At 36.0% G+C, this 14,430-nt stretch overlaps 1 protein-coding gene and 1 long non-coding RNA gene across 3 annotated transcripts in view; one reads left to right on the top strand and one right to left on the bottom strand.

Annotated features, from left to right (window-relative positions):
* The window catches only part of LOC137477117 (uncharacterized), a 35,682-nt gene that overhangs the window by 3,496 nt on the left and 17,756 nt on the right, over window positions 1-14,430 (top strand). For both annotated transcript variants that reach the window (XR_011000804.1, XR_011000803.1), the window contains exon 2: window positions 13,071-13,209. This is a non-coding gene — a long non-coding RNA (uncharacterized lncRNA). The remainder of the gene's footprint in view (window positions 1-13,070; window positions 13,210-14,430) is intronic.
* Window positions 1-14,430, bottom strand: part of LOC137477116 (collagen alpha-1(XXVIII) chain-like) — a 34,070-nt gene that overhangs the window by 18,996 nt on the left and 644 nt on the right. Inside the window, exons 2-14 of the mRNA XM_068195830.1 lie at window positions 13,780-13,950; window positions 12,428-12,996; window positions 11,227-11,247; window positions 8,991-9,050; window positions 7,769-7,822; window positions 7,647-7,691; window positions 6,817-6,843; window positions 6,497-6,541; window positions 5,838-5,882; window positions 5,124-5,177; window positions 4,291-4,359; window positions 3,547-3,615; window positions 1,711-1,779 (exon numbers count right to left, since the gene is read on the bottom strand). Coding sequence (XP_068051931.1) covers window positions 1,711-1,779; window positions 3,547-3,615; window positions 4,291-4,359; window positions 5,124-5,177; window positions 5,838-5,882; window positions 6,497-6,541; window positions 6,817-6,843; window positions 7,647-7,691; window positions 7,769-7,822; window positions 8,991-9,050; window positions 11,227-11,247; window positions 12,428-12,996; window positions 13,780-13,950 — 1,298 coding nt within the window. The remainder of the gene's footprint in view (window positions 1-1,710; window positions 1,780-3,546; window positions 3,616-4,290; window positions 4,360-5,123; window positions 5,178-5,837; window positions 5,883-6,496; window positions 6,542-6,816; window positions 6,844-7,646; window positions 7,692-7,768; window positions 7,823-8,990; window positions 9,051-11,226; window positions 11,248-12,427; window positions 12,997-13,779; window positions 13,951-14,430) is intronic.

Here is a 14,430-nt window from a genome sequence, read left to right as displayed (position 1 = left end):
AATGTTCATTTATAAAACAGTGGTCTTGGGGAAAGTGCCAGTTACTAATAAAGGTACAAATATTGTGCTTTCCTGTACTTCTCTTAAGAAAACATATAGAGGCAGATGTTAGATTGTATAAATTGTAAAAAAAATCACCCAAGCAATAAAATTATGCCCCAGACAGATCTTTTCTATCCTTAGTAACCAATTCCTTAATTTTAACTTAGACAGAAATTTATTATGAGGATTTGTTTTTAAAATAACATTTGTGTTTAAAATAACATTCTTTACTCCTGATGCTTTAGAACATCTGCCTTCGTTATCCTTTTTACTAAACTGTAAGCTTGTAGTAAAAAGTCGTGAAGAAAGCAACCGTAAAATTTCCTTAGATTAACAAATCACCCGTTTAAAATGTGTTTCAAACCAAAGAACTGACATTCTTGGCAGCCACAGACTGGATAAGAGATACATATGGACTCTGTTGATACATGCCTGGCTCCGGGTCAGACTTGGCAGTAAAAAGTAGTACATTTTTTATAGAATGAATAGTTCCAATAATGCTGACAGAATTCCACTTTGATTATTTTATTCTGCCTATCCATCTCTACTGCTTAATAGTTTTGGTTAGATTATGCATTCATCTGTACTGGTTCCCACTGTGCCCTGTTGCTGTGTTTTAGTTATTAGTTGTGGTGTTTCTTCCCACATGAATTAGTATTTCAGTGGCAAATGAGTGATTTTGAAATGCATTTTCTTCAAATTGTATTTTTGTTAGCTTTCATTCATGAGATCTACTAAGCAGATACAAGCCATCAACAATGAGGTTAATTTATATAATTCATCATCATAAAATACACACTGTATGTTTGAAGATGTTATGTTGCTAGCAGCAGTTAAATTTCAATCTGGCTGACAACAGTATTGTGCTAAGCAGAAATCCTAAGATTTTTAGTAAAGGGCTACTCTCAGAGAAAATCTGATTTTCAGTTGGGCTCTGCATCTGTGAAACCATTTTTTATTGTTTTCTCAAGCAGAATTGGTGCTTGCATAAAAATGAGAAAACTGTTTAGTTGCTCATTTAGTTCATCTACGATCTGTGTCGTTTTGTTATTGTAACCAAAGGCAATAACTCAGCCTAGGAACTGGTTTTCAGTGGGCAGCAAAAGAATCTTCTAGTAAGTCCATCCATGTAGGTACAACTACCACTCTCATTACTTCCACTGGATCTGCAAATTAGTAACAGCCCCTGTCTTTTCCAATAAACTGAATTCAATCTTCTGCTAAAATGCAGAAGCCTGTGGCTGAGGTATGTAAGAAGCTTATAAACCTGTCTTTATAACGACAATAAAGATCCCTATATAAGGACTAAGAAAAAAACCCAACAACAAAATGCTAAATTTTTCATCTAGGAACCTTGTAATGGTATTTTATTTAAAGTCAAATGCTTGAGGATGTTTAAAAATTGTTGAATTCATTCCAGGCTTAGATCCCACAAATCAAGCATCAGGTAAATTAAATATTGGCTTTGCAGGCCCCAAAGACTAGGTGTGGCTAAAAGTCATGTTTGGACCAAGTGAATTCCATCAAAATATATTGGATTGTTTGATGGAAATTTTTAATTAAATTTACAAGGTACTTTCTCAGATTCCTGTGCCTTCTATGGACTTTTTTTGGCATGCACTCATTTCATGGTGCTGCTCTGGTCTTAGAACTCTTTGACTGTTGTACCTTTGCTCCTGGAAGCCCTTCTCCTGGAGGACCTCTTTCTCCTTGAACACCTTGTGGTCCTTGAGGCCCCTGTTAACATAAGTTTAAAGTGACCTAGAATATGTATTAATCACTCAGATGAACAGCAGTGCATTCTATGTCATTGTCTGTTATAAGCTTGTCTTCAGATGTTGCTGTAGTTATAATCTGTTACAAGTAAAACAGTAACACCGCATTCCCAGTGAATAAATGATGAGTATTCTGGCCTGTAGCAGTAACAATACCCTCCAGGTTACTAAGGAATCACAGATTACATAGATGAAATTTCTATTCCTTACATTTTGGAAATCTTCACCCTCTAAATTTCCATTTTACAGATTCTTGCTAATCCTTTTTAATGTATCAGTATAATCATGAGAGACAGATCCAGATTGAAGCCCACGCAGAGTAATGCTGAAAGAGACATAGCTATAGAAAGATGTGACTGTAATTGGTAAAGAGAGAAATAGCATGCCCTTCTCTTTTTGAGAAAAGGTCTGATAGAAGCACAAGGGGCAAATAACAAAAAAAATGCATGTCCAACACCTGTGCATTTTGAGCCTGCTTCACAGTGTTTTCTCACATCTGTTTTTTAAAGTTTTTTTCTCAGATTTATTGCTTGGGGTTACACATACATCACAGAATGCTGGTAGATTTGTCTCTGTATAGCCTAAATAGGCTTCTCCTTCAGCCCAGAGCTTTAGAATCATTCCTGAGGTATAGATATTTGGACTCAATTAAACCATTAAAATGAACTTCTTTTGAAGCAAATAAACTTTAAAATAAATAAAAGAAGCATATTTAGAATATTTTTTTAAAATCAGAATCTCTTGTTCTAGCATTATTTTTTGGCAAGAAAAGATTCACATCACAGTCACCTCTTCCCCCATACAGTGGGTCTTTGTTCTGTACTGTTATTGAAGAGACTCTGGAAGTGTTACTGCCCTGCTTGGACTGATTGTCACCACCAGTTTTATTTGTAATGCTCTTCTCCTTGGGCTCTTCAGCAAGAACTCACTGCTCTCCAGTAGTGTATTTTCAAGCAGGGTTGAAATTAGTCAGTTCACCTACCAAACGATTCTCTTTTTCATGGGAGCACTTCTTATGAAATGTTTATTCCAAATTTTGCCTTGTTAATGGGGAAAAGGTGCTTGTGAAAAAACTGAACAAAATTTCCCTTGTGGTTACACTAGAAATCTTTCATCCAGGTGAAGAGAAATTAATTTAAGTCTGCTGTATTGTAAATAGTTCAGTAAAAGGTGCTGCCTGATATTTAGATAAAAAGGACCATAAAATTGACATGCTGGTCTTCTGTCTTATCACAAAGAGATGGAGTTTACAACTGCCAGGAAGAGGAAGGAAAGGAAAAGCAGGAAGAGACTTCAGAACCAAACCTACTATAAATTCTGAAAGTCTTCTCCTCAAAGCCATGCTGATGTTAATGTTCTAGTGATACTGAAAAGCAGTCAACTTCAAAGTTATCACATAGGGATTTGACACTATTAAATCTATCAGGGGACAGATTTATTTATATATTTGTGTGATTTTGCATCAGATGTTATATTTTCATACCCGTTTTGGAGATATGATAATTAGAGAAGTTAAGAAATTGGAAACATTTCCAGTTTATTGAGGGAAATGAGAGTCAAACAACATAATATGTGTAAGAGTGAGAAATGGTAGAAGACAGAAAAGAGATGGTATAATTTAGCACACATTTTTATATGCACTAAATCTTCCCCATTTTTATGGGGAAGTATTGAGAATTCTTGCTCTCTGTCCTGCTTTCCTCTCACCAAATAAAAAAACCAGACATACCATAAATCCTGGCTCACCAACTCCAGGTGGGCCAACAGGGCCCGGTCTTCCTGTCAAACCAGTGTCACCCTTCAAAGAAAGATGTACTTTGAATATACCTGATTTAGGTATTTTTATGTGTGCAGCATATAACAACTCATCAGACATTCTGTGCTTGAATTATTAGATGTAGGAGAATACAGGAACAGCAGAGAAAATCTGAGTGGCCTCAGAGTCATACACCATGCAAGGCCCAGCAGGCATTGAACTGGGGCAGTTTCACAGCTTTAGGGGACAGCGTCAGTTCTGCATTTGAGAGAAGACAATGTTGAGTCTAAAAGATTAATTACTGCCTTCATACGCCCAGTCATGTATCACTTACTGTCCTTTCCCAACAAGTCAGTATTTCTATCACGGAGTTTCTGTTCTTTTCATGCTAGTCATCTAAACCAACAAGCCTGTTTTGCACAGATTAATTTCTGTTTAAGACTGAATGTGTTTTTACCTAACCATACTCTTCTTGGGTTGAGTTTATGTCAAGTATAACAACTACTGTAAAAAAATCCTTTAAAGTATATACTGAAAATGTACTTTTTGTTTGCAACTGTTTGTAAACAGTTTTGATAACATACAAAATACCTTTCTAGTACCACAAAACCAGCATTTACTGTCTTGAATTTTCTTGTGAATCAGCAAGTCTATTAGCTCAGCTGTCCTGATCCTTATCCTACAATACATGCAATACAGAAGATGAGATTTTTGTACCTTTGGGCCTGGCAGTCCTATTCCAGTCTCTCCAGGCAAGCCAGGTGGCCCAGGAAGACCTCTTTCACCCTTTCAAAGAATGAAAAGAAAACAACCTTGCTTATAAATTGGTGTCTAGGAAAATCAGTTTAATTCACATTGTAGATTAATTTTTAGTGCATCCTGAATTTCAGCCCATTGGAATTGTCTTTCACAGTACTTCATCTGTTAATCCTTTCAAAGCTTCAAAATTCCCTTGTAATAATTCATCTTGTACAAAGGTAAGAGATTAAACAAAAGGAAAAATGTTTCATAGCATGTAAGTTTTGACACTCAACTGTTCTGTGTATCACTGTTGGCCAGTTGGTGCAAAGAAGATACCAAGAGAGATAACAAATAATGTCCCTTATACACTTATTTTTAAGGTTTTTCTTCAGAACAATATTCCTTTTGAACTACAGAATTTTTCTTGAGAATGTTCAGTTTCAAGAAAAAGCTTGATTTGAGATGCCAAACAGAATTGCTGTTTGGCACATAAAGAAAAAAGAGTTTTAAATTGAAAACTGAAGAAGTACAATGCTAAGTAGTATTCTGTGACTCTACCATATTTTAACTGTTGATTAATAAAAATGGGAGTGTGATTTGGATCTGAATTCTATACAAAGAGCAAAGTAATAAATACCTTTCTTAAGAGCCTTGTAGACTGCAAAAAATACACAATTTGCTATCTGTGTCAAGTTCAACTGTATCCACTACAAGAAGGGTATAGAATATAAGGATAAAATCATAATTGTTGTGAGGCTATATTAATACTTTTTAACATTAATTAAGAGAAGAAATAGAGCAGTTCTTGCCTTTGATCCTTGCAGGCCTTCAGGCCCTTGATCTCCAGATTGTCCTTGCAGACCCTATTAAAACAGGAGGGGTTTCAAATGCAGAGATTTTTCAAGCTTTCCTAAAAATGGCAGCTTGAAAAACAACCTATTATTTGCTGAAGTCTGCATGGAAATAAGAGTTTTAAACACATTAGAACTGAAGCTTTTCTTTGTGATGCATGTATATTTTTAGTTACTCATCCCAGGTGGAGCTGGTTCTGGTATTTGGGGAGAGAGTTTGGCTCTCCCTTTTTTTGAATACAATTAAAGGTAATCTACATTCAAGATCTACTGAAACATCTATGATGGGCTAAGCTTCTTGGCCATTAGTCTGAGAGTATTGGGATGACGAGAGACTAAAGATTTTCCATGTACTTGAGGAAATGAAATAGTTAAGACACTGAAAGAGAAATGAGTGATTTTGGTCTTTATGGAACTGTATTTGCTGAGGTCTTTGAGACTGGATGAATTATAAGGATTAATTATAAGAATGATTTATTTGACTAGATTGCTTCTCCAAAATTGTATTAATTTTGCTATTTAAGAAGATAGATTTTGGGTGCCTTGAACTCAGCAACTCAAAGATTCCATGTCAGTAGGGGTATGATATTATTTCAGATCTTTAAATCCCAGGGAACCAGGTATTGTTATTTTCATAGCTGTTTTTTGTTTTTTGGTTTTTTTTTCTTTTACCTGTATCCCTCTTATTCCTCTGGGGCCTACTGGACCTTCAGGACCCTGAAAGATAAGTGAAAAAATTATATATTTCCGTATATTTAGATTTTGTCAAAACCACTTTTAGGAAACTTTTTACTAAGGTATCTTATTTAGATATCTTTACATTAAAATCAAAACTAAATTCAAGAGAAGGTCAGCAGCCACAAACTCTTAAATAAATATTTTTAAATTGACAGGTAATCAAAGTACAGCGTAATGATGAACAGAGTTCATTTTCAAGGACCAGTAATCCAGGATTAAACTCTATTTGCTCTATTTGAAATATTTTAAGCAATTATGCACTAAATCTTAAAGATTTGAGTTACAAATCTAGTTTTCATTTTTATATCTAATTCCCTTTGCTTACTATTTCAAGCCTTCTGCCTCTGTTAGAGTTTTACCATTGTTTTAAACAGGCTCAGCCTAGAGCCATAAGAGGAATCATACAAAAATGTAGAAAGAGCTCAGAAAATTAGTAAAAATTATGTCCTTGCTCACTACATATTTGAAAACTGTCAGATGTCAATTTCCCTCAGCCTTAGAACTAATATATGCCTTAAATCTATCATCCTGCTTGTTATTCACGGAATTGTATTATTTTTTGTGGTTTAACTAACAACTTTGTGGCTACTTACTCTGTCTCCTTTTATTCCTGGGATTCCACATTCACCTCTTTCACCCTGGAAAGGAATACGAATAAATACTTATGAGTTATATTGGCGTATCATCCTTCTTCTCTAGGTGCTTTAGTTGAAAACCTGAATGTTATTCTATTCAGGACATATTACAGCATTTGTGCTGCAAGTTCATTGAGGAACAGTTGCATCTTCTATTACAGCTTGTGGAGCAGCTGCTAAGGTGATGTTATTGTTCCTCACTAGTATTTAAAAGAAATACGGCATATATAATAAGTAACAACAAAGATGTAGGCATCAATTCTGACTAAAAGACATACCTTCTCTCCTTTATATCCAGATTTCCCCTGGGAAAACAAAAAAGCAAGGCAGGTTGTGATGAGATATAATCCAAAAGTAAGAACATGAGTATTATCTTCCTTAATATTCTACTCTCTTCAGAAAATTAGCATTTCAAATAGAAAAGATGACTCTGATAAATATGGCAATATCATTTGAAGTACTGTTCTTTTTAGTCATGGCAGATGCTGTTGTATGGGTAAATAAATAGTATGAATGTATCATTTTAGACTGGGATTATGGTGATGTAAAAGCAGAGCAAGTAGAGTTGATATTTCCATCCTAGTGAAAAACATGCTAAAATAAGAAAACAAGAAAAAGTTACTAATTAAAGAGGATGTACTGAATAAATAAGAAAGCATAAAGTAGAGGGATTCATATGTGATTGAATTCAGAATTACACGCTAAGAGACTGGTCCTACACTTACTTCCTACGTGTATTTCATTCAAGTTTTTCACTGCTATTATACACGGGGTCCTTTATTTGTCAAATTTAAATAAGCCCAGAATGATTCAGGCAGAGTGCCAATTTCTGTAATGTTCTTAGATTATCATATCAGAGCATTTCAATGTTTTGGAAGCACTATGTATTATTGGAGAGTATTTTCTAGATCACACATATAAGAAGGAATTGTTCCTTTTCATTAAGCAATGAGAATGTTTTCAGTTCTTCTAATGTTAATGAATCATTAGATGGTAAACCAGAATTGAAATTTGTTCTTATAACAATAAAAAAAAAATAAAGGTGGTATTTTGCCTTAAAGGTACACTGCTCACTGGAGAAGAAGGAGAAAAAAAAGTATTTTTTTACCTCTATTCCATCTCGTCCTGGGATTCCATTAAGACCTGGGTCCCCCTATGAATAATTCAACATCAAGATCAGTGAAATAAGGACAAGACAGATCTTTCTGCTAAATCTGAAAAACCAATCACCTTTGCTCCTTTCAGGCCTGGAGCTCCACTGTCCCCAGTGCGACCCTTTTTACCCTGAAAATAACAAAATACAATTCTTATGATATATGTTAGTAAACATAATTTTGTTTTACAATATATATGCTGTTTTTCTCAAACTTAAGATATTTGCTTCTTTTAGATTTATTTCTCAAAATCTCTGCATTTACCATAACATTGAAATTGAATATCTGGGAACAGCAGGACCAACTCAATAGGCATTTTTCTGTTTTGTCTTTGTTATAAACAAAGCTAGTTTGTTCAGTTCTTCTCTGAAGAAAAGAGGTGATCAGCTGTTTTTGTAATTACCCAGCTTGCAAAGTGGATGTTTTGTTTTCGTCTCAACTCTTTGGGGTGTATGAATCTTTGTAAGCCATACCTGCACTTTCCAAGTAAAGACAGCAGATATTAACCCAAACAAAACTACTGTTTGCACACAGTAGAGGGTACATTTTCAATTAAAGTGCATTGTACTGTGCTGCACAAACCCAGGGTGTCTTTCTGTTTGTGTATGTATAGGATATTCAGGTCAAAAGGATGACGATGGGCAAATCTAGGGTACTCTTTCAAGCTCTGACACAGTCCCTTCACCTTGAGCTATAAGGGCTATAAGGTACTATAGTGCTTTTAGTTCAGTGTCAAGGATAAAATATCTGATCATTCAGTTCTTTTTGAAATGTAAGCCCTGCAGTTTAGATCACCAAGCCTTGTATGAAGCAACCCCCTAGATTTGCTAAGGGGTTCTATTTGAAAGACTATTCTGAAAGAAGTCCGGTCCACTTTATTCTTGTCTCAGTTGTTCCTAATGCTTCAGTATTTTGCTCTCTCTCTTGCTTTCAAAGAGCTTTTTGGATATTAATGTTTGATTTGAGGCTAGTTAGATCCAGCTGGTCTTGTCTGATTGCAACAGGACAGGTGCTCCTTTCTGCCTTTCATACTGTTGTGGCTAAAACTTCACCACACTACACTATTCCTCCTGTCTGTTCCCACACAGAAGGAGTGTCTCATGGTGTTCTCAGGTCTCTCTGTGCACTTCCTGCTGCTGTGGCATCTTCACACAATGTAACTATGGAAGAGTATGTATTGCCCCTTGAACTTCTGTTGTCTCAGGATTTGGGTTCAAATAATTTCTTTAAAAATTTTTAACAGTGAATTACGTTTCAACTTATACTGTATATCAGTTATTTGAGTGACAGCTACTTACAGCAGGACCAGGAAGGCCTCTTTCCCCCTTCTCACAGTTACATGTGTCAACCTGGGGACACTTTGAATGAAAATAGTACAAATCAGCACATTTAAATGGAAGAGATAGAAAACACACTGACATTTCCTTTAAGTTACTCTATGGCTAGTTTAAATACACCTGTAATGACCAGAAATTATATTTATATGTTTTACAGAAATCTTTTAACTATCAGTTTACCACTCATCCAGAATGTGGCCTCCTACACTCCATCCAAAATTTTGTATCATTCCTAGTCCTAAATTTTCAATCATCTTGATAATGGCTTTACCTCCAAACTCTTCACAAGGTCAGTTTATGGGTATGCTGTGTCTGTTCTGTTTTCATTACAAGGCACTAGAGATAGCCATGAAGATGAAGTAAAAAAGCATCTTACCTCCCTTTATTAATTCCATTGTATGCAGGATAGTTCAAAGTTTAGCTCTAGCTAGATCTATAAACAAAATATGTATGGATATATACTTTTAGTTAATGCAACTCATTATAACACTTGATAATCTTTCTTTCTCTTCTGTCATATCTACCATCAGGTGTCGCAGTCAAACATCATTATGGTATGTATTTATGTGATTTTTAAGATTTTTTTGAATCTTTAAGATCATGACAGAGTTATCACAGGTACTGGAGTTATTTTTGAAGGAGGGATAAGGAATGTAATTTTTATTTCTGGTTTAGTTATTTATTAAACCTCAGCCCATCTTGAATATGTCTAGAAGTGAAGGGTTCAAAAATTATTCTTATCTGAATATCCAAATTAGTTACAATATGTTTTCCAAGGCTAACATTTGTCGGAACTCACTCCTTTTTGGGGTGAGCCCGTAAAGGTGGAAAAGTCTCTCCTCCAACCCGTGTCTCCAAAGCAAGACTCAGCAGTCTTCTGTTGTCCGGTCTCAAGGTAGTTTATTGTATGTTATCTAAAAGATTTCTCCCTGAGCTGCTGTGGTCCGTTCAGCAGTCAGGCAAGGGCACACTCCAACGCCCAGGGGGCTGGTGCCCTCTTTTATATCATACATTGCGTATTAGATGTTTACAGTTTTTCCCCAATGCCTATCACCTATACTGAACAGTGACTTTCTACTCTAAACCAGTCTGTGAATGCCAACATCACCAAGAACATGGAGGTTATGAAGAAGAAGGAAAAAGGACAGGGCACACCCAAGTCCCTCCATCTTAGAACTTCTGACCCCCATGTACAAAACTCAGACCCCTCTGTACAAGGCCTAAAACCCCCCTGTACAGCACTCAAAAACTCTTCCTCTCATTTTGTGACTACTTCTACTATAATATCTAAAATTTTGTGATTTCTTGTTCTTCCTGCAAGGTTGGTAAATTGTTCCATGGATCAGGTTCAAAGCCACAGGGGTCTGTGGCTGCATTCCAGGGTCTCAAATGCTTCTGACCTGGGCTCGGAACATCCAAGAGTGTCCAAGGGACATTCTGGGTTCCGACAACATTGACTGTCTTGATACTTCTATATTGATGGAGAAAAATTAATATGTCAGTGGAAATGAGTGAAAAATGAAATGTTTCAAAGTTTTGCAAACACTCACACTATTTAGCAGTTTGCTTGAGCTGCTTAGGAGAACATTTTTTGTCTGAGATAACTGTGCCTTAAATAGCCCTAACATCTTTAAAAGGAAAACTAACTGTATTCCCTACAAAATGCCAGCCAGACCTATCAAAGCCTGCAGTCAGGGTGACACAGCATGAACAAAGTGGAAAAAAGCAGTGCTGGAGCTTTGAGATCTTACCCTTTTTTAAACCCTCTCACATAGGAAGAGGGTTAAGGGTTAGAACTGCCTTGTCTTCAGCTCTGCGTCATGTTTTCATTGTCACCAAGTCTGTCATAGGACATGTCAAAGTGTATCAGCAAATTCTTGCTAGCCTGAATACTCACACATCGTTTTTTGGGGTTTTTTGAAATTTGAATTTGCTTAGGTAAGCAAATTACATTAGTAATAAGGAAATTAATAAGTTATTAATTACTAAATACATTAGTAAATTACCTTAGGATAGGAAATTAAAGCTCTGTCCTGCAAATTCAAAAACATGTTTAACTTGAAGACAATCCCATTAGACTCAGCATTTAACCAGCTTCCTGAGCTATCAGTTTTCCTGAATTATGCTTCCATATATTTCTAAATATCTATATTAAGCAGTAAGTCTACACAGGAAAAAAAATACTTAAAATATGTACCTCTTCCTCAGACAGGTCTTTCTGTAAAAGACAGATATTGAAAACAACATTAGAAACTTAAAGTCTTAATCCAACTCTACAGAAAAGACACTGCAAGATGTGAACAGAAATAGATTCAGCAACTAGCTAATTAAATTATACAATTAATATATTGACTAACATTAATTAAACTTGAATTTTTGAGAAACATTCTGGCAATCTCTAGAACATTATTTAAACCAAACAGCAGCCATGGTATTGAAAGAAGACACCTGAGGATGACTGCCTGTTTAGAAGAGGTAAAATAAAGTGTGTTTTGTTACTTGAGAGGTGGTTACTGTGACACAGGAAGCAGGGATAGTACCAGAGAAGATGGGAAGTGTGCTCTTCAGGGAACCAATGCAAAATAGAAGGCTGTCAAAGTGAAGGACAGGAAGACAGAAAAGCCAACACAGATGCATGTTCTAGGCCTGTGTGAGATCACTTTGGTGTCCATTTCATTGCAGAAGCCCCCTGGTTGTTATTCTTAATTCTAGTTTATATCTGTGTGCATGCTCACATAAGGACTCCATCCACAGCTTGTGTCACCAGGGTTATAGGCTAGAATATGGCTCTATTCTCCCTACTTTGCAGGGAATGTTTTTTAAATATTAAGTTTAAATAGAGAAGAAAGGCATCAAAAGAAAGCTTCAAGCTCAATTTACATATCTCCTCTTTATTATATGGTAGATTTTCCATGGAAATTTAAAGATGTCTTTCATCAAGTTCACATTTTATCTGAATTGAGCTATCTCCATGGTCTGCAAATTTATTTTCACTTCTACAGGAGCTGCATCTTTTTCTGATACAAAACGCAACTTCACTTTCCTACTTGTTACAGAACAAAGCATTAGGATGTAAAAAAATGGGTTTTTTTAAGACAGGAGATTTGAAATACCTTTCTTAGGAGGAAAAACAAAGATAAAAATAATGTTTAAATCTAATTCAGTTTGCAGTGTCAAATATTTTGGATGACAAGATCTGAATGGTGGGAAGAGAAAGGAAACCTGTATTTTGGCACAGTGATCTCATTAATAATTGGGCTAGTTTAACATGTAAAATTGGGCTAGTTTAACATGTACAAGTTTCTTCAATGGTATACTGAAGAAATGTATTTTCAAAATATTGGAAATAAGATTTACATACCTTCCTAACACTATTTCAAATTCTTTCTCATACATACCATTTCTTTGAGAACCTTCTCCACAGTTTCTTTCTCCTGGAGGTTGAAAACAAACCTGGATGCTGGGACACTGGCCAGGAGCCGAAGCTTGGCAGCATTGCTAACCTCCTCAGCCACTCTGGTCATTCCCATTGTGAAAAATACAATTCCTTGGTGTTTAGCATCAGCTGTAGCTGCAAAAATATCTGGGTTTCTTGGATGATCCACTCCATCAGTGAAAAGCACGGCTACTTTTACACTACCCAAAGTCCCTTCAGACATGTAGAGCTGGGTAAGATTAGTTATAGCATAAGTTGTGTAGGTGCCATGACCTATGTGGGTGATGGGAGCAATGTGGGATTTGAATGCTTCAGGACCTTTCCAGTCATGGAAAGTTTGCTCTATGAAAACAGTGCTGCTGTACTGAAGTAAGGCCATCCTCCAGCGCAGGGTACGTCCAGAACTAAGCTGCAGACTTTTCATTCTGTCTACTGTTTGCAGTACAAATTTTTTCTGTTGTTCATGATTATAGTCCTTAGCACTTTCGGAGCTGTCCAGTAAAAAAGCAATTTCCAGAATGCAATCTTCATCTAGAATAAATAGGTATGTTGGTGAGTGTAGTGACTTCATACTAAATCTCATTCTACCCATACATGTATTTTAGGATTGAAGAGTGGGATTGGAATTATGGAACGTTTTGATGACATCTGTGTTCACAAGTGTGAGCCTTTCAAGAAGATAGAGCTGATAGAGGCTGAGGCATTTGCTCCAGAACAGATACCCCAAGGAATAAAAAACTGAAGGTGTGTTGATGTCATGTAGTATGAAATGAGAAATGTTGTAGTGTTTTTTAAATTTCATTCTGTCATCTTGCCTGGAATTTCACTGTATATCCTACCAACATAGGTGGAAGTCATGTATAAGAAAATGAGGCTTACTGAACAAGACACTGGAATGTGATTTGACAGAGCTGGATTTTGAGTGAGTGTTAGTACTGTCCCTAGTACTAACACTCACATCCAGTGACAAAAATTTCCAAAAGCAGGATCTGTAGAGTATTAATTTTCTAAACTACCGATGACATTACTTCTATGAAAATAAAGTTATACAGGCTATTATTCTTATGACAGTAAGAGGTATTCAGCCACATCATAGCAAAATACAGATGCTATCTCCTTTCCTGAAATACACAAAAAGGGAGGGAAAAGATGGGAGTAAAAAGATAAAAGTGCAAGAATAAGGCATGTGCAAATGTAGGATGAGACAAACCTGGCTGATTGTAAGCATTTAGAGGTCAAGTTAACCATATAATCCAGAATCCAAATAAATCAGGATGTTTAAAATCACACCTATTTTAAAATTACAATATTCACCTTGATCACTTGAGCTGGGATATTTTTCTACAATATTTGACAGAATGTGTTTAGGTTTTGATCTTCTCAATCCGTATATCTTCTCTTCCCTGAGATTTTCTGCTAAAAACTCATGATGCTCAAGTATCCACAAAAGCCACCAGAATCTGAGGAACATCATTTGTTTGTTTCCTAAACAACACAAATACAGAAGCACAGCAGTACAAGGATGATAAAACATGATTCAATTTTTGCTTCAACTTAGCAGTCTTGTATTAGCAGTCTTGTTGCTTAGCAATCTTGTATTTTAAACTGTCATCCCTAAAAACAAGCTGATTTTGCTTTCTTTGGGTAAAATCTCTTCAAAAACACACTATAAATAATAAATGGAGACATACTGGAATGATTTGCAAGCAGAGTGCATATCGTTCTAGCACGTGGCACACTGGAGACAGACTATTACAAACACATTTCAGTTCTCTCTCATTGCCTGGTATCATTTCAGTTCTCTCTCATTGCATGGTACCACATGGGTATGGCTGTACCCATGTGGATGCACTGTGAACCCCAAGTGTAATTCACAGAGATGTTTTTTTCTAAACCTGCTTTTTCCATGGCTGACATGGAGAGAAAGAGGTATTGAGGCAAACCTCAGTTTTTCCCTGCTCTCTT

Source organism: Anomalospiza imberbis, chromosome 7, assembly GCF_031753505.1.
Source record: "Anomalospiza imberbis isolate Cuckoo-Finch-1a 21T00152 chromosome 7, ASM3175350v1, whole genome shotgun sequence".
NCBI classification, from domain to species: domain Eukaryota; kingdom Metazoa; phylum Chordata; class Aves; order Passeriformes; family Viduidae; genus Anomalospiza; species Anomalospiza imberbis.
This window is presented reverse-complemented; position numbering and strand designations above follow the sequence as displayed.